The sequence below is a fragment of the Phalangium opilio genome, unplaced genomic scaffold (assembly GCF_054372755.1).
Source record: "Phalangium opilio isolate 3A_F unplaced genomic scaffold, DU_Popi_V2 ptg000031l_1, whole genome shotgun sequence".
In the NCBI taxonomy this organism is placed as follows: Eukaryota; Metazoa; Arthropoda; class Arachnida; order Opiliones; family Phalangiidae; genus Phalangium; species Phalangium opilio.
The window spans coordinates 5,308,497-5,331,195 of record NW_028324158.1 but is presented as its reverse complement, the minus strand read 5'-3'; the positions used below and the strand labels follow the sequence as shown (position 1 = coordinate 5,331,195).

The 22,699-nt window shown below is 36.7% G+C and overlaps 1 protein-coding gene across 1 annotated transcript in view; it reads left to right on the top strand.

The window, feature by feature from the left end:
• Window positions 1-22,699, top strand: part of LOC149690174 (gamma-aminobutyric acid receptor subunit beta-like) — a 209,052-nt gene that overhangs the window by 154,871 nt on the left and 31,482 nt on the right. The window contains exons 6-7 of the mRNA XM_089869697.1: window positions 17,225-17,362; window positions 19,563-20,056. Of these exons, the coding sequence (XP_089725823.1) occupies window positions 17,225-17,362; window positions 19,563-20,056 (632 nt within the window). The remainder of the gene's footprint in view (window positions 1-17,224; window positions 17,363-19,562; window positions 20,057-22,699) is intronic.

The following is a 22,699-nucleotide window of genomic DNA, read 5'->3' as shown; positions in this document are numbered from 1 at the left end:
TTAACGTTTATTCCAATAAGAAATATAAAATTCTATATGTTTGTCAGTTATGAGCTCTCTAACAGCGTTAAAATCTCAAATTATGATTAATTATAGCAGAAGTGAGATGAGACCAGAAGTACTGAGCTAACCAAATTCTTCACTCGGCGAAAGTGAATATTCTTGATAACACAAGAACGGTTGGCCCTCTAGTAGCGGTTTCTGAATTTTCCCTCCAAAACGTGAGACGCTCGCGGTGGTAGACGGCCGAACTAGATTCAAGGAGCCGCGTCCGTGTTCCGCCGCTTTAGGTTGAGGGGAAGGGGGTAGGAAATGTTTTTGGAACTCGACCAATTTTTTTCTCAGTAGTGTAGGCGCGTGGGAAGCGGTATAAAATCCTCAAATTTGTTCACCAGTGCCAGGATCTACTATCAATGCTAGAGCCCTTAACTTCTAGTCTCATTTCACTTCTAGTCTCATTTCACTTCTGATTATAGTTAGTAGAGTGATCTTATCCATTGCTATATCAGATCAGAAGCTGGTTAAGGTAGGCATGTCATAGATCGAAAATTGTACGATGATTAAGTATGTAATGAAAAATGGCTCCCCAGTAGCAAATTCAGATCGGGCCGACTGAAAAACGAAAAGGTCGAACCGACGGGTATACGTGTCCAAGTCACTGACTAGTTTTTTCACAACTGAAAATCCTGGTTAAGTTACTGCTTGCAGACCTAAAACTTGCCACTTAATATCTAGTCGGCATGTAGTAGTTTTGTATCTTTAGGACTGCTTCCCGATTTTAAAGGAAACTAACTTGGTTCTACACATTATATCTTAAAGAACGGCCTTAGTAATATTTTTATATTGTTTAAAATATAAAAGTGAAAATATTGAAAAAAAATAAATGCTCCATTATTACAAAATAAACAGCATTTAATTAGTCTTCAAAAAACTGACTACTGCCTATCGTCATGTTCATTTGTAAGGCGTGGAAAATTTTATGACATTAATGATTATTATTCGATCACAATAATTTTACTGTTTCAAAAGAACTTTTAATTAATCTTAATAACGCTGACTACTGCCTTGCTGTTTAGAGGCGTCTACTAGCCAGGACTACTTACCCCTACGGGATTGGTTGAGGCAATCCCGTGCGAGTTCTGGCTAGCAGACACCAATAAACATGGCAAGGCAGTAGTTAGCGTTTTTAAGACTAAATAAATGGTAATTACTTTTAAATAAGAGGTCCTTTTTATTTATTTTTATCTTCCATTTAAAAAAAGCCGTTCTTTTAAAAGTATAATGTTATGTTGCTTGCACTTATCCTTGCTAGGATATTATAATAGATAAAAGAAAATATAATTTGGAAAAAGGTATGAATTAGACTTCATTATATATTCAAAAATAAAACAAAAATGGATCACGTGATGAGCAAAATAACTGGTTAAAGATGAATTTTGAGAATTCTAAATGGTATAGTACTCTTTGGATATTTCCATTTTATACTAAGCGAACCGTTTCCAAACAAGGACAATTCTATTCAAAATCCCATAGAGTGTCTGGAACTGCAACTCTCATCCCCGGATGGTGAAGCGCAACTATGGCCCAAAAAAGGGCCTTTGCCAGAAAAACTTAATGATGAACGAGATTTACGTGCCTCTGTTCAAGAGCAAAAATAGCGGTAATATTCCAAATCTTTCGGGACTTTATCGAAAGAAGGAATCTACGCGATTCTCCTATGAATATTTAATGTGATAAAGAGGAAAAATATCAAATCCTAAATTATGACTGATTCACCACCGCCCACGTTGAATGGAATTACCGAGCAAGCTGAAAATATGCTGGCAGGTAACTCATTAGTTCTGGATACTCAATGACAATTTTTTTCTAATCCGCGATGACCATCTTGGAAATGGGGGCCAAAATTATGAATATCCCGCCTACTTTATAATGGCGGACTAAACAGTAAAATCATACTGACGCAATATTTTTTTACTAAGCTGCTCTGAAACTTGTCACGATGTTTAAAAGTGATGCATGGTTCTTCGGTCAGGAAAACGCGGAACCAAATTGTGTTATTAAAAATTATTGATGTAACTTTACATGGACAACAAACGGTCTTGGATTTTAAAATATTATTGAACGTGAGCAAAATTAAACATCTCGAATCTGGTAGTTTTCTGTCTTGGTTAGTGGCAATCATAAATTTATAAGACATGTTACATAAGTATGACACTATCTATAATTAGTAATTCCAAAGACTTACTAAGAACTGAGAACTTGCTCGAGAACGACAAGCGAGAGTTGAATACACTCGGTCTTTGAATGCGCCTCACCAGGCGGCTCTTTACCTCGAATCTATGACCTACATCACTTCGTGACAAGCTCTCAGTAACCAGTGACAATCTTTTGGAAAAAATCTTATGAACTTTTGATGTAATTTAAAAAAATTCTGTTGCTGTTCAGATAAGCTAAAAGTGATATTGTTCACCTCAGCCACTTACGCGTGAAATATTGTCCAAATTTAATTCAAGGAAGAGTTAAATAAATTCATGGTGCTTCAAGCTTCATCTCTCTCTCGGCCACACGCGTTTTGTTAGACCTCATTAATCCGGGGAATAGCTTGAGTAAAGATAAAGAAGGCAGGCTACTCCTACCAGCCAAATCCTACGTGAACTACTTTGGTAATTGAAATAAATTTAATCTGCTTCCACTTTTAATTCCCTTCGGGGTTTTTGTTTAAAAAAGTGCAAAGGGGCTCCACGCCAGCGATTCTTCAGTGACCCAAAAGTAACACGAGTTACTTTATCCCGGCTTCCATTTTTCGAAAAATTTGTTCAAACGACGATGCTATTGCTTCTTTTGAATTTCACGATTTTTTAAAAAAATATTTTTATAAATTGTAAGGTGCTGTACATCTTCCATTCATTTCAAAGAAAAGTTAAACAGATTTTGGCCTTTTTCATCTTTAATTGCGTGTGATAAGCATAAAAAGAAGGGTTTTGCCAAAGCTTTCTTTTAAATTAAAAACATACCGGGTGTTTTTGATAAGTCTGCCGTAAATTAAAGAATTTGTTCTTTGGGTTGAGTGGAAAGTGTAGAGGAACAATATGGGATATATAGTATAATATAGTCGCACATGTGGAGTTATTAGCTTGATTTACCAGCGTAGGCATATAAGAAATAACAACGTGTGTATATGATTACGCGTTATAAATATAAATTCAAATTATGGTTTCAGTAATAAAACATCAAACACCTGTGTATTGCAGCTAAAACGTTTTACAGGGGCTTGTAGGGATAGAAGGGGGGCTGATAGCCTTTTTATTGTGACGCAGTTGATGGACATTTCTCGACTTGAGCAGCGTCCTCTGTTCCTAGCTTTCCTTGATCTCCGCAAGGCGTATGATAGCGTTAGCCGTCCAAAATTATGGGAGACCTTGAGATCGTTGGGCATTCCTGGTCGGTTCGTTGCTCTGCTAGCTGCCCTTTATACGGATGTACAATATCGGTTTTGGTTTGGTGGGTTAGCTACGGAGTTCCTCCCTAGTGCGGTTGGTTTGAAACAGGGCTGTCCCTTATCGCCGCTCCTCTTTGCCTTATACTTGGAGCCCCTGGAAAGAGCCCTTAGAACGTCCAACTGCGGCTTTTCCCTCTGTCTCCCTGGCGCCTCGAGTGTAGAACTCAGGATATCGGGGGGTTTCTTCGCTGATGACATTTTTGTAGCTGCAGAATCGAGGGTGGATTTGCAGGGTAATCTGGATTTTTGTGGGCTGTTTGCGTCCGCTGCCGGGTTAACCTTTAGTACCGAAAAGTGTGTTGTTCTAGCTGTCAACGCGCCTATGGGGGACTCGCCGGTTCCTTTCTCCCTTCAAGGTGGTGCTCTTTTAGAGGTAGGGGAGGTGACATATTTGGGGGCCAAATTGACCAATAGGGTGCCATTTCTGGGGAGCCAGGATACCTACCTGGCTGCGAAAGCTAATCGCTTGGCTGGCGCCATTAAACACAAGGGCTATCACTCGTACAACAAATATAGTGTCATGAGGACGCTGTGGAAGGCTGTGGCGGTTCCGGCCCTTACTTATGCGAATGAGGTGCTGTGTCTGAGTGCCACGACGTTTCGCCGTCTCGATCAGGCTCAGTTCTCTGTCGGAAAGGCTGCTTTAGGTGGTAATTTTTTGACTGCCCATGCGGCAGTTAAGGTGGAAATGGCTTGGTCGACCTTCGAGGAGAGGGAGGCTAAGAGTAAGCTGCGTTTTCTGGGGAGGCTTTGGTATATGGACGACTCACGCCTTGCTAAGCGCGTCTACCTTTACATCCGCGCGATGCCCCGTAAGACTTCGTGGTTACAGCGCGTGGAACGCCTACACGAGCGTTATGGTGCCGGTGTGTCAAGGCGCGACGTTAACTCCCTGCGGGATTGGTACAGGGTTATAGATCGGGTGGTGGTTGAATCTTCGCAGGAACGGTGGCGACTGGAGCTTAGTCGGCATCCGAGCCTGACTCGTTACGCTTTGAAGGAGCGGCCGGCTCTTGAGCAATTTTATTCGAATTCCACCTCGAGTAGTTACCTTTTTTTGGCCAGATCTGGTGCTCTTCCGACTGGCGCCCGCTTATCGCGTGTTTTTGGGAACGCTGACCCTGTTTGTGCACTATGTGGGGCAGCGCGAGAGGACGTGGAACACATCCTTATGGTGTGTCCGGTCCTTACTCCCGCGAGGGATTTGTACCAGAATTTTGGGAGTCCAACCCTTGAGGATAGGCTGGCTCTTGGGGGTGATTTTGCGAATGGCGTCATTGAGGTCAACAAATTGGTTTTAAGTCGATGGGCGTCCTTACGCCTCCAGAGCTCTTCGTGATCCGTTCTGCCTCTCACCAGCATTTGGGTTATTTTTTGCGGCTGTGTAATTGTGTATGTTTATGTTTATTCCATTTATTTTATTATTTTATTATTGTGACGTGATTCTTTGTCCTTAGCCACTTTGGTTTCGATATTGATATAGATATTGTTATTGTCGGTATATTTGCTTTTTACAAATCTTGTATATATTTTTTTGGACCTGTGAACCCCTTGCGGGTTCCTCCCTGATTCAAAAGGGATATTGGGTCAATAAAACATTCATTCATTCATTCATGTAGGGAATACACTATAGTTTTGCCCCTTAAAACGGGCTTCAATTTTCGTTTTCAAATCACTTTAAATATATGCCCATAATTTCTTTGATTCGATAATTAAAGAGTTAGGATTTTTATTTCTGTTTTGAAATTAAGATTTTTCTTATTTCTAACTACTTAAAGAATGTGACAAATCTACGAGAAATACAGGGTGTTTATGACAACTCTGCACGCTAACATACCGTACGAGCATGTTAATTCCATAGTATTATAGCCTTAAATTTCCGAAAGGTCTTATTCAAATAGACGGAAAGAATGGCAGACAGGATAAGCTGGGTCTTTCCTTTTATCATAGTATTTTATATTATTATTATAATATTATTATATAGAATTGTTGTTATGTAGGTGTAATATAACTCTTTTATCTAATCCCTCTTATGTCTCTATTATCTGCGAAACGTCAAAGTTAATCCAAAGATAAATTTAGGAGAGATAACATATTTTAAAACATGTCAACTCGTATTAAGTTCTAAGTGTATGACCTTTGTACTGTATCCCACCAATAGCCATAAAGGCCAAAACGTTGTTTATATAGATAAACGATAACACGCAGCATTTCCAACAATTACCGTTGGTAAACACTAGAGTATTTGTGTAAGCGTATTAGGCCAAAGGCCCAATTCATGGCCGATGGGCCCCTCAAGGTCAGATGTAACGGCTCTGATCTTTAAACGCTGATATAGCTCGAATATTAGGGGTATATCACCCGTCATAATTTCTCTATGGGGTGCTTATGTAAGTCAGGCCACAGACGAGTTACAGGTGGACAGATAGCGGATCATTTAGACTATTTGAATCTTAGCAGCGTCTTGAAACATCTTTATATGGAATGTTCTGACTGATTCATCAATTTGAATTGAATATGACTTTTCCGGCCGTAATTTTGAAAGATAGCGTCATATTCAAAAGCAAAGACTATGGAATATAGTGTAGAATATACTGTAGAATGGCTGAAAAGTTCTGACACTATATTCTATAGTCTTTGGTTTGAATATGCCGCCATCTTTCAAAATTTCTGCCAGGAAAGTAATCAAAATAAGATAAGGTAAGCCTGTCGCGCTGAACTCGCGAAGCTCAAATTGTGTCCAGCTTCATGAGTTTTCTTTTGATTGCAGAGGCTAACTCTGCAGTTGCAAAGACAATAATTGCTAGTTCAGAGTTTTCTCAATAGTGGTGCTGCAGTTTTCTGTTGATTTCAACGTAATTCTCAACTTCCACAGGGCTCAAACTCACCAAAAAATACATGGTTACTATATTTTCCTCAATATTACTGATTGCATTGAATCATCACCATTTTGTCAAGCTTATACCAATATGAAGTGCAAAAGCAATAAGCCATGAATCCTTGGGTTCTTCACACCATTTCCTACCTAAGTTAGACCAACTTAGTTCTTTAAATCGTCTAACGAATTTTACACTATTTTCTAATTCGGTAGAGCATATTTGCACTTGCGCAGAAATACATTTATCTAAAGGTCCATGTGTAACTAACTCTTTAAGTTAGGCTTAGCTCTAATAGGGGAAATAGGGGAGTGGCTAACGTATCCCGACATCCATCTCTATATCTAAACGCGAGACGTTTTCTAAATGAACAATGAAAACGGCCGCGGTACCGTTCCAATAAGCGATCCAGATTGATTTATTCGGCCTGCCAGCGGTAATTATCTAACAGTCGTTTTGGACCATAGGATATATCCTAAATTGCAACGTTAGTTTTCAGTAGTTTGGATACCAATGGTACCTTTGCGATAGCAGCGTGTTAGTCTAAGGTTATACTGGTAATTACTATAACGGGCTATGAGTAGGGAAGGTGAAAGGGGAGTTCGAACGTTCTCATTATAATACCCGAGGCTTTAATTGCGAACCAACAAGAGGGGGAGGGGGAAGGTGAAATTTTCTAATTGCGAGCCCTTCACTATTCTAATACAAATTTTATTTTATATATTAAATGCATATAGGCCTATACGATCTATTCAAGGGAGAGTGAAAATTGGAAATTTACTAATCGTTTTCATTGTATAGTATATATTGGAGAAATCGTCCTAAATACTAATTTGAAATGCAAAAAATATCAAATATAGTTCAATTCATAGCACAATACCTTTAGTCAAAAGATATGTTCCGTAAGCTTGTCACGAAGTGACGTGGGTGAAACGTCGTAGATTCTCGTAAAGTGACGCCTGGTGAGGCGCCATCAATGGCTTAGTACAGATTAAATAGTAAATTGAACTTCAAAACTGAGGGTAGTCAATTATGGCGTTGTTCTTGAGCTAGCTATCTTTAAGTCTCTAGCATTACGAAGTATACGCAGTGGCATACTTATTGTAGATATCTTATAAACTTATGATAATACTTAACAAATTTAGGCGTAATAATTATTATATCTACAAATATCTGTTTGTTATTGTTGTTCAAGCTTCACAACAATATAAATTCATTTTAGAGAACACGCGCCGTTTCAAATTATTAGTTATTATTAAGGTGGAACGAATAAAGGAATTGAGAATAGCGATTTGGACGTCGATCAAATGTGATAATGTTGCTAATGATGTTTCTCAGCAATTACAAATGTCCATTTCAAAAATTCGATTTGCATCTTGACATAGTTGAGGTAAAAAGGTTACTTCGTTCAATGTCTATTTCAAAATTAAAATGACACATTTTGGGCGCAAGTCAGAATGTGAAGTAGTGGTCTTAACTTCAAATAAACTGCAATTTCATAGGAATTTTTGTAATTTGAAAATTTAAAATTGCCCAAAATCTATATTCAAAGTTGTCAAACTGCTAAAGTGCTTCAATTTTGAGCATATTGCCATAACTATGAGACCAATTTCAATCTATGAGTTAGAATTTGGTGTTACTCTAAAATAAGGCTTCTTTCGTATAATTTCAAAAGAACTTCTTAAGTACGGGATTCTAATCCAGAAAAAAACCCACCAGTTTTATTGGGTTTTTACCCACTCAATGAAACCAATCTCTAAAATCTTCAATTTCGATGAATTTTAACGGTAAAATAATGTCATTTTGAAGATACTTTAAGATACTTATTGTTTGAACTTACTATTTATTATGAAACATTTTTAAGGAGTGACTTTTAAGTAGCAATTATTACAAATCATGCAACTGTAAAATCAGGGATAGATTTAATTTTAGAAGTAGGAATGGAGAACAGAGTAACGTGGGCGAACGTCAAAGTCTCGGACCCCTCTTCTCCGGGACGGGAGGGGGGTTTGAAAGAAGTGGCGAGTCATAGCGACAGAGGTAAAAAGAAATTACGTATTTTTTCCCGCCCCCGTCAGCAATGTCATCAAAACGTAGTTTAAGTGAGCCAATAAAATAATTTAATCTTTTCGTTACGTGTTGGAGGGAGGGGCTCTATTCTGGGCTATGAGTCGGACTGAACCATGTGTAGGCAGAATTTTTTCGATCTATGCTTAACTAATCCACAATTGTCATGAATAGTGAAAATTTTAACTCTTTTTTAAAATTCCAATTAAAAGTATAATTACCGAAAGCAGACAAGTGAAAATTACCATGCAAAGGGAGTAGTCCTACATCACATTATTGAAAGACGTTCGATTTTGCTAGAAACTAACGGCCTCTGTAACGGTAATGCATTCAATCCATTACCAACCAACCAAAGTAAAGCCATTGAAAGCATTTTAATTATGTTCTATTATTTTGTTCAGCAATCCTTTAAAATCAAAGAGAGAATGGATTCCTTCTAAGTTCCATCCATGTCACGGAAGTGGAGAGATAGTATAAGGGGCATCCTATTTTCCCGTATTACATTTTAGAGACTCGTATACAGGGTGTATCTGGAAGGTCTGTCAGATATTAAGAAGGATGTTCTTCGGGCGATTTCGACATTTTGAAAGTCCAGCCGAGGTGCTAGTCATTCGCCAAAATTTTGTACACCTGATTATGGATTTCTGAATTTTTATGTGAATTCCGATGATTACTGAATTTCTGTGATTACGATTATTTTCGGTGATTTCTCTAATCTTTACGCTGATTTCCCGTTATTGCCGCAGATTACTTGTGATTCCTGTTTAAATTCCAATGAATTCCGGTCATTGTTTTGGTGAATGCCGTGATTACCACTGGATTCTTCGTGAATTTCGATGGATGCAGTGATTATTTCTATTTCAACTGATTTTAATTTTCGATTTTCGAATTCCTCGATTGATTATTCGTGATTATTTCACGAACGGTGTGATTACCGAGGTGATTACAAAACATTACTAGTAAATCATGCGACTATTTCTGATTTTCTAAAGATTTCACGTGATTTCCAGTGATTATCGGAGATTTCTGATTACATTTGATTACCCACAAGAATGATTTTGATTACTGATGGTTTTATAAGAATTCTAGAAATCAAGTAATCAATTTCTGCGGTTTTGTACACCTGATTATTCAAGTGACTAACCCCTCTGGTCCAGCCACTATTTTCAAGTTATGTTTCGAGTATTTTATGGATGGGGGCGCCCCTTAGATTTAATTAAAAAACTGAAAGACATTGATTTCTAATGTAACTAAGGGGTCATCCCTAAAACACTTCAATCATAACTCGTAAACTGTGACCCGGACGGCTAAAGGTCATAGAACGTTTTCGACTCTAAATCGCCCAAAAGAATATAGCCCTTAATTTCTGACAGACGTTTCAGAAACACCCTGTATAGATCGTCTCCCAAAAGCCTCTTTGGTAATTACGATGCCCTAATACCTTTAATACCAAAACTAAATAAAAGTTATAGTGGGGAATGGAGGGATTGGACTATTGAAGCTTTCTGTGAGCACTGTTTCCATTCGAAATGGTACTATACTAAAGTATGTCCGTGGCCAATAAGACGGTTAACCGTTGCCCCAATTCTTATTAGATTGAATGTCCACTTCAATTACTGTCCAAAAGTTTAGCCATGGCCTCGAGGCTTTAAAGGCCTGCAGTATACGTCTCAATAAATTGGAAAAATATTGGCTATAGGTGGTCATTTCGTTTTGGATGCTAGAGAAATTCCTCTTATTTGGACCCCTCCGGCAGGGTTTGAAAAGACCAGGGTTTTTTTAAAAAAGAAAAACCAGGCCACTGGGTTTTATTGGGTTTTTTTTTATTTAGCAGTTGCTCGAATTTTAGTAATTGACTAATTGTCATTCAAAAGTCACTGCTTTATAAATAAGATCTTAAATGTTTCATTGAAAAAAAATATATATTATTGAATATTTTTTTTGAAGTTGAAACAATAGCTTTAAAAAGCTATTTTAACATTTGAATTCATGAAAATTGAACATTTTAGTGATAGGTTTTATTAAGCGCGTGTTTGCTGGGTTTTCGTAATGGATAAAACTCAGTAAAACCCTTGGGTTTTTTTTATTCCTACCCGAATGAGAGTCTTAGAGTTATAATAGCAATACTTATAAAATTTTTAAGAAATTAATGGCATCATAAGTTTATAAGATATGTTCCACACTACCTGTGCTAGAGACTTATTGAGAGCTAGTTCGAGAACGACGCGAAAATTGACTACATCAGGTTTTACAGTCCATCTTTCTATTTAGCCTTTGACAGGCGTCGACTCGCTTTTCGAGAATCTATGACGTTTCACCCAAGTTACTTCATGACAAGCTCTCCGTAACCAGTAACAAACTTATGGAACACATCTTATGAACTTATGTTGTATTTAATCAGCATCACTGCATTGAAAACGAAATGAGAGTCTTGAGGTCTGCAAAGGGTTCACGTTGACATTAGAAATGTCATGAATTCTTATTATGTTCGAATCAAGGCAGAGTTAATTCCAGTCCATTGTAGGTTATTCAACGGATTTGTCGCAGGTTTTTCCCCTCTGGATTTTTCATTATTGAAATTCAGTTACTATGAATTTGTTCTAAAATAAATCGTGGATATATAGCACGTTTGCCATGATATAGACTATAATCTTCACTACACACATATATATAGGCATAGTTCCGTCTCGGGGAAAAGCCTAAAACATCTGACAATGACGAACGACTCGGATCTTTTCCCCATACTATTTCTTCCTATCATTGCATCCCTATACACCAACCGGGTCCACGCCTGGGTAGAAAATAAAAGGTTAAGATCGCATTGACTCTAAGCAGAAGGGAATATATTGATGTAAATACAATTTCCAAATATAGGATGTGACTTGCGTGATATATGTGCATTTCTCAAAACATTTGTCTTAGTACATAAAAAATTTGCCCTTGACAAACAATGGAGACCAGATATGTAACCACATAAGAATGACATATAAAGTCATACGATTTAATCGATTTGATCATATCAAGTAAGCTGCATTGTTTTCGGTTGATAGTTTTGAACAGAAATACATACTGCTAATTGGAATGATAGTGTAACCATTTTTTAACGAATGTAGGCGGATTCCTTGGGAAGATTACGTGTGACGAATTTTATCTAGCGAATTATCTATTTCACTGCAAATTGCACCTTGCACCTTGCGCATGTTCCTGACCTTGTGTTGCTACCAACCAATGAAATCCAGTCAGAAAGACTTCACAATAATGAGGCGTGACATGTTGCACTCAACCCCTGCCCACAGAAACAACACAGAAATTAAATTTTACAGAGATATGGGAACACATGATTTGTATAAGCTCTATTTATTCCTGGTTTGGGTGATTGCTGTAGAAAAGTAACCCAAAAACTCGCACATGGTAATTTCCTCACATTGAAACCATTCTAAAAGTAGTTTTACACTGTCGGCCACAATGACAACTTTTACTTTTAGTATGAAACAAAAATTTGTCCTTTATCTGTGCAAGCCAACATTTTACCTCTGCTTTCAGTATGAAACATTATACCTCTAAACGTTAAATATGGTCTACTCAGACTATTCTGCTGGTTTCCAAAGGCTACTTATCATTGTTAAGCAATCGAGGAAGTTTAGTTAAGTACCCACGTTGACTTACTTCACCGAATATATTTCGGTTATAAAATAAGATGCCAGCTATGGTAGTGGAAGATCAAGAATAAGAGAACCGTTGAGAATGCACGCTAAGCCTCGTGAGATATAGATGCAGGTAAAAACAAAAATAGGAAGGATGCCAATAACTCAATATATGCCTCCTCTCTCGCACCCTAAAGAATCCGTCGGATATAGAAAAAAAGAGTGCAAGGCCTATCCTATAAAAAGAGAAGTTGACCCGGATAAGAGTGTATTGAAAAGGGGGAGGGTTTAGTGAAGACTATTCTCGTCTATTCTCCTTTCTTTTTGTCATTAGGGTCAAACGTAATGGCTTTTCAATCGGCCTGCTTCCTTGATAATTGAAACGCTATACGAAAACGATAGTCTTTAGTAGTCTCCAGACAAATTCCTTTATATCTAGAAGTAAAATGAGACCATATTTCAAATACAATTCTTTTTGGGTATCCCATGGAGCTTGAGTTTTAAAATGAAACTTAAACTTGGTTAGAGTTTAAAGAAAAATGTTGATATCTTACGTCGATATAAATAATCATAATCTATTTGCCTAGATGGTTTCTATTTTCACAATGGAGTGGCCAATGTATTTTAAATTTTAGAGTGCATATATGAGGACATTGAACTCGACTATAAAGTTTTCCCCCATTACTAATGCAGGATGTTTCTGATAAGTTAGAAATAAATTAAATATACTCCACTTATGTGAACATTTACTTGTTTTAGAAGTCTATGTTTTTAAGCCCAACTAAATGTTGTGGACACAATGTTCTTTGACATTAAAAGAACTAAATTGTACCCTAAATTTTACTTATCAGAAATATTCTATTTTGTGAAATCCTATCACTTCTGGCTGTTCACTGTAACTTCAGCATGAAGCATATCATAAACTTGTACTATATTCTCAAAAAAAAAAATTGTTTAAAAACCAATTACGGATATCTTGGAAAATAACGACCAGATAAGTCACTAAAACTTCATGATTCCAGTATATTTCACTATAATATATTTATTAGCACTATTTGAAGCACTTCAAATACAGCTCTAAACTATAAACTGCAATACGCAATAGCAATTTAGTGATCATCTGACTCTCTCGTTAACTATGATGACATCTTCAATTGTTGCTGTTTAATCATTAACGTTTATACCAACACTGAAGTACATGATCCTGGTACAGATACATGTATAATGTATCTATGTACCAGGATCATGTACTTCAGTGTTGGTAGTCGTTATAAACGTTAATGATTAAACAGCAACAATTGAAGAAACTTATACTATAGTATAATAAATGAAACCAATATAGTTCTGTTTCAAGGCATCCTTTGCGGTAAGCGTAAAGTAATATGATGTGAACAGGATTTTTGGAAGGGGGTATAAGAAACGAGTTGGTTGGTTCCACCATCCAGGAAATAATTTTTTTATCCTTCAACTTATTTTTTATTTATTGAAGCAATTTTTTATTTCTTCTTCTTCTTCGTGTTTGGAGGATGCGTGCCCGCCTCGCTTATTCCAACTGTCAGAAAAACTTCCAGAAACATTTCTAGTTTAGGTTTAAAGTGGAAAATGCTATTATATTGTGTATTTCCAACGCGTGATCGCTACGCTTACAGTATATATGTTTATATAAAAAACACCGAAAATAATATTTATGGAATTAATGTATTTATTTAGGACTAGTGGTAGGCAAAAAACTGCGAAGGTCTAAAAAATGAAATTGATAGAAGTTACTTTTAGCATCAATAGCCTCTGGGTAAATCATAATAAACTAGAAACGGACCATACGGCCAGTAAAAAGTAGTTAGTTGTGAAATATCAAAGTGTATTTATATTTTTAATGTCTATGAGTATGCATTAATAATGATTTTAAATTCAAGTTATGGTTTCCGTAATAAAACAGCATACACTGGTGTGTTGCAGTTAAGTAGTTTTACAGGGGCTGGTAGGAAATACACTATAAATTTTGCCCCTTGAAAGGGGCTTCCTTTTTAGATTTTTCAATCACTTTAAAAATATGCCCATAGTTTCTAAGAATTCGCGTAAATTTTAAGTCCATCCTTTTTTTCGATAATTAAGTAATATATTAGAAGATTACAGATTTTTTTAAAAAAAATCGTAACTGATTGGCTTACGATGAACACTCAGACCAAACTGCTTTACAAAGAAAGCTGTCAGTTACATCTGAAAACAGAGTTAGGATTTTAATTTTTGTTTTGAAATTAACTAAGGTTTTTATCATTTCTAATTAGTTAAAGAATAATGTGAATGTACGAAAAATACATGGTGTTTCCGATAAGTCTGCCATAAATTAAGGAGTGTCATATTTGGGTCAATCTGAGTCAAAACTGTCAATGAAAATGGGGTTTACAACATATAGTTACGGAGATATTAACTTCCAAAAATTTATTGGCCCCTAAGGCAAGGAAGTAGTCAAACATGCGGAGTAAATAGCTTTTATTTACCAGCCTAAGCTTAATTACACCCATTTAGAAGTAAACTTTTGCTAGATAAAGGTTCAATAACGTCCTTAGAATGAAGACTATTGAAGGCTGATATGTCTTACTTCACATGTGTAACAATTTCCTCTGTTTTAGGGATCAATGATAAAGAGTCCGTATCTGATTAACAAAATGTTGTAGACCCTACATTCTTTGACATCTTGCGCTCATTGTTTGACCCTAAGAACACCCCCTTATTTTATGGCATACTTATCAGAAAAACCCTGTATATTGAGACATTTGAAACTTCCGAGCTGGATCTTTCAACAGATTACTGATTATGAATCTTCCGTTTACTCAATCTAATAATATCTAAAAAGCATCGGCCACCGCCCAAACAAAACTCCATCCCCTCTCATATGGCTTGATCCTTCCATCAACATCACATCAAAATGGGAAAACTATCATCCCAAAAACCCCAAACCAAAGGACACATTACATTAAAGATAAAGAGAGAAAAAGTAGCTCGATTTTTCCCACGGTTTTCTCTGACCAAGGCTTAGTTACGGTTATACCGGTACTCTGGAAGTGTAAACGCAGGTGAATCTTTTCCCTGGAAACGGTATAGTATAATCAGTTCTCCCATGAATCTATTGAACTGTACTGGAAGATTATCGTGTTATTACAATAATAATGTTTAAACAACCCATACCTAAAGACCAAAACGAAGCATTAGTCCTGGTTATAATTTCAAATATAGATTTAGCGATACCGAAAGCATATTTCAAGATTGCACATTTTATTGTGAAGTTATATATTTATATCCCCCTGTTTTGGTTATACGATGGATAGAGATATTTAGGGCACTGATGTCAAAGATACGGTCCGCGAGCCCGGAATTTAGTTGCGACTGATGACCTTAGTAATATTCGAGTTTTGTGAATATTTGACCTTCAATTTGAGAACAAAGGAACGTCGGATCACTTACAATTATTGAGCATCAATTGCGTTTTATAAAATAATTAACTTGCTGTTCTTCAACAATAAATTCAGGCAGGAATAAAAATTTTCTTTCGTACCCGTTTTTTGTAGAATTTTCCAAGTTTTATTGATTCATTTAATTTTCAAGATTACCTTACGTAGCGATGTCGCATCATTGGAAGAGGTTTTATGAATTTTTTTGCCAGAAATTTGTGTTTAATTCTATCCTAGACCGCTGATACACTTTCAATGAAAAATTGGCAGTCAAACACTGTAAAAACTATTAATTTTTTTAAACATTCTAAACCCAGAATTATGCTTTCTTCATAACTGAAAACGATAAGAAAACATCACAGTTTTTTAAGGCTAGATAAGAACTAACTCTTTCCACGTTTTTGAGATAACATAATAGGTGTTCGATATTCGTGGGATAAGGGACTAAATTCAAGGAGGATGGCAGCGTCCGCAGTGTTTTGGTAACCCTAGCGTCCTTTTACTACCCTTTTGCAGAAAAGCCCTCTAAGAGACAAAGAAATATCTAAGGAGAAAAAGAATAGAGAAAATCCCGCAAAAAATCCTTAGTGGGAATCCGTAAAGCGGGAGAACATTAGAAAAACAGAAGAAACCCTACACTTCTACGAAGTACCAGCATGGATGACGGTAGTATAGGCAGGGCCATGCAGGTACGGGATTGCGGGTTTCGATTTTTGTAGCGTATATAGTGACGTAAACCCCCAACCTTCCTTCCTTCCTGCTTGCTTCCTCTCGTTCAGCCAGGCTCTTTTGTACACTAATGAAAAAGAAAATGACATCAGAGCGGAAGAGTCTTCATCCCCGTGGAACGTGCCCCCCGTTTTTCCGCGTTTCTGGTTTTCTTTTTCAAGGGATGGTAAACTATACAAGGATATTATTTTAATATCTTAAGCCTAAATACTCTCAAAATTCATACAGCTTTCATAGATGCATTTGCTCAATTTAAGAAAGGTCTTGCGTAATATACATTCCTTAACTTATTAAAATGATTTATTTAAATCATAACGTTATACCTATTTGATTACAAAATATAGTAATAATATTTTAATATTTCAATTGCACCTCTAATTAGTACTTCCTTGTAATGAAAACAAATAATTAATAACACACTTTCTAACTTTGGTTTGGTTAGAAACGTCCATAATAGTCGATTGGTGAACAGCTTAGGCCTACACTGATCACTTCGGAGTTTGAACTTGAATTGTTGGATGTAATCATGGATACTGAAAAAAAATATGCTATGGAAACACTGTTTTTATCATCAAACGTTACTTAGATCACCATTTGCAAAGAGTTGTCTTCAAGAAATTGATTAGCGTCATAAATGCTAAGCCTAACCTGAAAATGTTTTGGAAAATGTCGACATCCCTTTAGAAGCAAAAATTCTTCTTCTTGTAATAGATCTGATTCAAATGCCTCCGGTCGCGTTTCTATTTTACTTCCTTGTTATTATTAGAATGAAATCAGATTCCCTCAGTTGTCTAGTTTTCTAAGAAAATAAGGAACGAGTCTTGCCTTAATTTGAATCCATTATATTTTCCGTTGAGGAAAGTAAAAGGCAATAAACTCTTGTTTTTTGTTTCCAGAATATACCTTGGTTTGTTGAAATACTCACTAATTTTTGTCTTTCATTATTTGAATTTTTGGCAGTTGGTTACACGATGAAGGATATCAGATACAAGTGGGGAAAGGGCCTACAATCAGTCGCAATGTCGTCGGACGTGGAACTTCCTCAATTTAAGGTGCTTGGCCATAGGCAGCAGTCCAAAGAAATCTTCCTTACCACAGGTGAGTTTCTTTTCAGTAGTTGTATTTCAGAGTTCCAAGCCTTCTCACATTGCATTGAATACATAAGTGGTTCACGGGCAAATTTATTTTTTTTAATTTCATTGTGTAACTCCATGCAGGGATAGATTTAATTTTAGAAGTAGGAATAGAAAACAGAGTAAGTCCCGGACCCTTTTCCACGGAACGGAGGGGTATGAAAGAAGAGGCGGGTCATAGTGACAGAGGTAAAAGGAATTACGTATTTTGTATTTTTCGCTGTTCCCGTCAGCAACGTCATCAAAACGTAGTTTATAAGTGAGCCAATAAGACAATTTAAACTTTTCGTTACGTGTTGGAGGCAGGGTCTCTATACTGAAGTAAATACTAAAAGTTCTCCATTCCTACTTCTAAAATTAAATCTATCCCTGCTCCACGTGGCTTCATTCCAAGCAATTGATTACTTATCTACACACTACAATATCTCATTTTGATTGGTATTTGGTTTAGTTACCCTGACATTCCTACAGATATCCTACTGAAGTCTTGATATCTCTTTAAATTCATTCATTACTCTGTGAAAATGATATTTTTCAGTGAAATTACAACTCGCTTCACCAATAGAGTGTGGAACTTCTATTACTTTTAATATACAATAAAGGATGTTTCTATTTATCAGAAACTAAGAGGGGATGTTATTTAGGTGATTTCGAGTAGAAAATGTAACTTTTGTGACATTTTCCGTCCGAGCCACCGTTTTAGTGTTATGACAGGAGTGTTTTAGTGCCATCCTGACCTCAAAATATCATAGAAATTACATTTTCGGCTCGAAATCGCCCAGAGAACATTTACCTTAATATCTGGTAGTTTCAAAATCACCCTGTATATAGAAATAATTTATTACTTTAAAGCTTAACAACTAGAAAACATTTTAATACTTTTCAATTCATTTCTTGATCTTGAAAGAAAAAGAATATTAAAAATAAACCTGACTCAACATAACTAAAAATATTAGAGCAGCATTTTAAATCATTTTTCAAAGTCTATTCAGATTATTCCTAATTCAATTTAGTTCCCTTGGTTAAATCTAATTAATTTTTTTATTAAAATCAAACATAAAACCATCGTACGTATATCAAAGAGAGAAAAAGACCGGCCTTTAAAGCGGCTCTTTTAAGAAGTTTTAATGACGTTATATAGACTCTGAAAAACAGACGATTTTTTTTATCCGAACTTGCTTTTCTCCTCACTTTTTTATTCTTGGTGAAAAAGGATGATCATAAAGGTAGAGATCATTATTTTCACTTTTCTCTCTGTATATTTAGAACCCTTATCAGTTGACTCCAAAGTCAAAGCCCGTAACTCGTTCCTCAAGGACTCATTCTGAAGTCAGGTTATATAGGGATTAAGTTTGGATTGTTGGGAGGGTTTTCCCGCTAAGCCAGTGATACCCCTTCATTCTAGCTTTCATAGTTCTGTCATTGAACCACAAAGACAATAGATTGCCCACATTTTTTTTTCCATTTTTCTCTTTTCTTAGCTTTTGCGAAGGTCTGACAATTAATCTCTCTTATTTTTCAATACAAGACACGGCGGGTTTTACTCGCTGTTTTTGAATAATTAGTTTTACTTCAATTAAAATTTTTAATTGAATTTATTTGGTAGAAATTGATGTCCGATTTATTTGGGCTTAATATTTCTAAACGGCGATGTTTTAAAGAAAAACTTTATTTTTACGAGAAAACATTTACCCGATTTCATTTAGGCTTAGTAAATATGTCATTGAGATAAGGTTGAGAAATCGATCCTTGAAGTATCAATTAACCATAAGATGTAGTTTTTACTAGTATTAATAATGATTTGATTTCTTAAGATACGTTCCATAAGTTTGCCACCGGTTACTGAGAGATTGGCATGCAGTGATGTAGTTGAAACGTCATATATTCTTGTAAATTGACGCCTGGTGAGGCGCTGTCAAAGGCTTAGTACAGACCAAATAGGAAGGTAGACTGTAAAACCGAGTGTAGTCCAGTTAGAGGGAATTAGCTCAGATTATGTCCCTGTTTAGAGAATAAAACTTTGCGTTCTCTGGTAAGCTCATGATGCTTTGGCCATGATGACATAAATAAAGGAATAGATATAAGTTCCTCCCACCGTATCTCGAAGAATCACGGTGGTACCACGAGCATTAACTATAACGCTTCTTTAATCCGCGTCCTTCTAGGTAATTATTCACGTCTGGTTTGCGAGATCCAGTTCGTCAGAAGCATGGGTTACTACTTAATCCAAATCTACATTCCCGCTGGCCTTATCGTTATAATCTCGTGGGTGTCTTTCTGGCTCCATCGAAACGCCACTCCGGCCAGAGTGGCGCTGGGAGTGACCACCGTGCTGACCATGACGACTCTCATGTCCAGCACCAACGCCCAGTTACCCAAGATCTCTTACGTCAAAAGTATCGACGTATACTTGGGCACCTGCTTCGTCATGGTCTTCGCCTCCTTGCTGGAGTACGCCACCGTCGGCTTCTTGGGCAAAAGAATAGAAATGCGAAAAAAGAGGCATCAGCAGGTTGCCAAGCTGGCGGAAGAGCACCGGCGAAGGTGCGCGGCAGCTGCAGCGGCTGCCCACGCAGAGAGTCATTCTGTGAATGAAACCGTCCTAACGTCCGGTAATCATCCCGAGCTTCAACATATGCTCAGGTCACCTGTGAGAAGAGTAAGTACACTTTTCATCTTAAACTGCGCTTTTAAACCATTCACCTTAACACAACGAAAATTATAATAATAATAATAATGTCTTAAAGTAAGCAACAAATGAGTTTAATTGCGGGTCCGATAAAATTGCGGTTAATGGTTATAGAGAGAAACGTTGTTCATGCATTTATTTGATGGTTAGTTTCATAGTTTAAGAAATTCAGTCAGGAGTTGAAACGTTAGTGGAACAGTTACAGTTGCTTAGCAGCAAAAAGTTTAGTTACTGGTTCGATAAAATAGTTGTTACTGGTTATTAAGAGAAACGTTGTACATGCATTTATTTGATGGTTAGTTCCGTAGTTCAAGCAATTCAGTCAGGAGTTGAAACATTAGTGGAACGATTACAGTTGCTTAGCAGCAAATGAGTTTAGTTACTGGTTCGATAAAATAGTTGTTAATGGTTATTAAGAGACACGTTGTACATGCATTTATTCGATGGTATAGTTCCATAGTTTAAGCAATTCAGTCAAGAGTTAAAACCCGATATAATGGTTTTAAATCAGAGTTAATAGAGTGGAGCGAAAACCCGAAAAGAAAACAATAACAATTTGGGACGTCCCTATAGCGCGTAAAGACTTGGGTGAAAAAAAGAATAGCTAGTCGTCTCGCGTTTGGCCACAGTCTCGTTTTGCTCGTTATGTAGGAGTGACGTGGCTTTCTTTAGATAAACGACGGATAGGGGAGAGAAGCCAGCAACGCATGGAGAGACAATAGTGTATGTTAGAGAGATAAATGTTGCTTATCTTATCTGCCAGGGCCAGTAAATGGATGCGATTCGGCTGGACTTCCGACCATCTCGTTCCTTTAACCCTCGTTGCTTTCAGAGCCCGCGCTTGCCCACTATCTGTATACAGATAATATCGTCAGAGTTAGTAGAAAGCGTGGTTACGTAATGTACAAGCTGAACACAAGTTGTAGAGTTCTGACCTTTCTTTATTCAACTTAAGAAATGCTTCAAACATCTTTGACTTTGGTTTGAGTTTTTTTTTACGTATTTGTTCAACGCTCATTGTTTTCAAATTCCGTAAACATTAGAAAGTGGTTGTTAAGAAAGAGTTCATTTTGATAATGGGATTAATATTTCAACAGATTGAGCAAAATAACAAAGTTTTAACTTGAAATAATTCGGCTACAATATAAAACCTACGAAAATTCATATCTTTTGAAAACGTTCACATCGCGACACCATTTTTAAACTGCCCAAAGCAAAATAGTGAACTCGAAAACGCGAAATAACCGATATATTTTCTTTGTCAATATTAAACTTGCGCTCGTAGGATATAATATGTAGAGCTCCCATTTTATAATACTTTTTATAAAAAAAGAAATGCTTTTCTATGAAAGCTATTTTGATAGCACTGTTCTCCAAATAGGCCTATATAGCTCATCTAAGAAAATGCTATCTTACTGTTTGTTATTCAATCGTGTTATTCTTAAAATAGATACTTACTGTTAAGCGAAGTTAAATAAAAGCTTTGCCTAAAATGATTTACATCACAACCTTCTCTAAAAACCCTAAAGACTTTGTTTATCATCGCTTGTGTCGACCTAGCTGGCTGGGTAATTTATTAGTGACCTCTTTCGGGAGCAACACTGATGTATCCCAGTTTCTCAGCATAGCGGAGAGCCCACTCAGTAGCCCTTTGTATGTATCGTTCCATAAGTTCATAAGATCTTTTCTATAAGTTTGTCACTGGTTACAAACTGGAGCTTGTCATGAAGTGACGTAGATGAAACGTCATGGATTCTCGTAAAGTGACGCCTGGTAAGGCGCTGTCAAAGGCTTGGTAAATATTAAATAGGAAGATTGACTGCAAAACCGAGTGTGTCGTTCTCGAACTAGCTCTCAGTAAGTCTCTAGCTTTACGAAGTGTCATACTTATAGAACATAGCTTATAAAGTTATGATCGTTCTTATTGCCACGGTACCCAGCCTGACAAAAGCCATTGCTGATGGATCCATAATACCGAGACGGATTGTTGTGGCTTTCGACTTAGTTTCGATAGCATGGAAGCTTTTAAAAGCTATGAAGACATGTACTCTTTAAACACTGAGTCACAAGCTATGTGCCCAGTAATACATTTATAAAATGCTAGAGAACTTTGTGGTGATAAGTTAGATTTTTGCAAATCGATCGACCAGTTGATCAAGGGTTTTTTTCTGTTCCCCAAGTGTTGCCAGACCAATAGAGAAAGGCAAGCAGTTTAGTATGAACTAGTAATTGACCGTCTTACCAACTGAACTAAAATTAATGCTGAGTAATGGGTGAGGAGTTTTCTATAGCTGCATTTGTTTCAATTTGAGTCTTAGTATGAATTACAACAATCTCAGAGCGTTGATGTTTTGTAAAAACCGTTTATTGGCAATAACCAGATTTTTAGAAATAAAACCTCTTTAAGATTTTGACTTCAAAACAACAATTTAAACGAGACTGTTTTGAACTAATTTAATATTGGGGGTTTATGAAAAACAAACTGTTGTGAAAACAGTACCTTGAAGAAAACGTTCCAGGTCTTCTTTATACTATTATTCATAATTCATTTTAATATCATGCCGAACAAACTGAGCAAAAATAAAACTTTTCGCACTCTTTCTACCACACTCC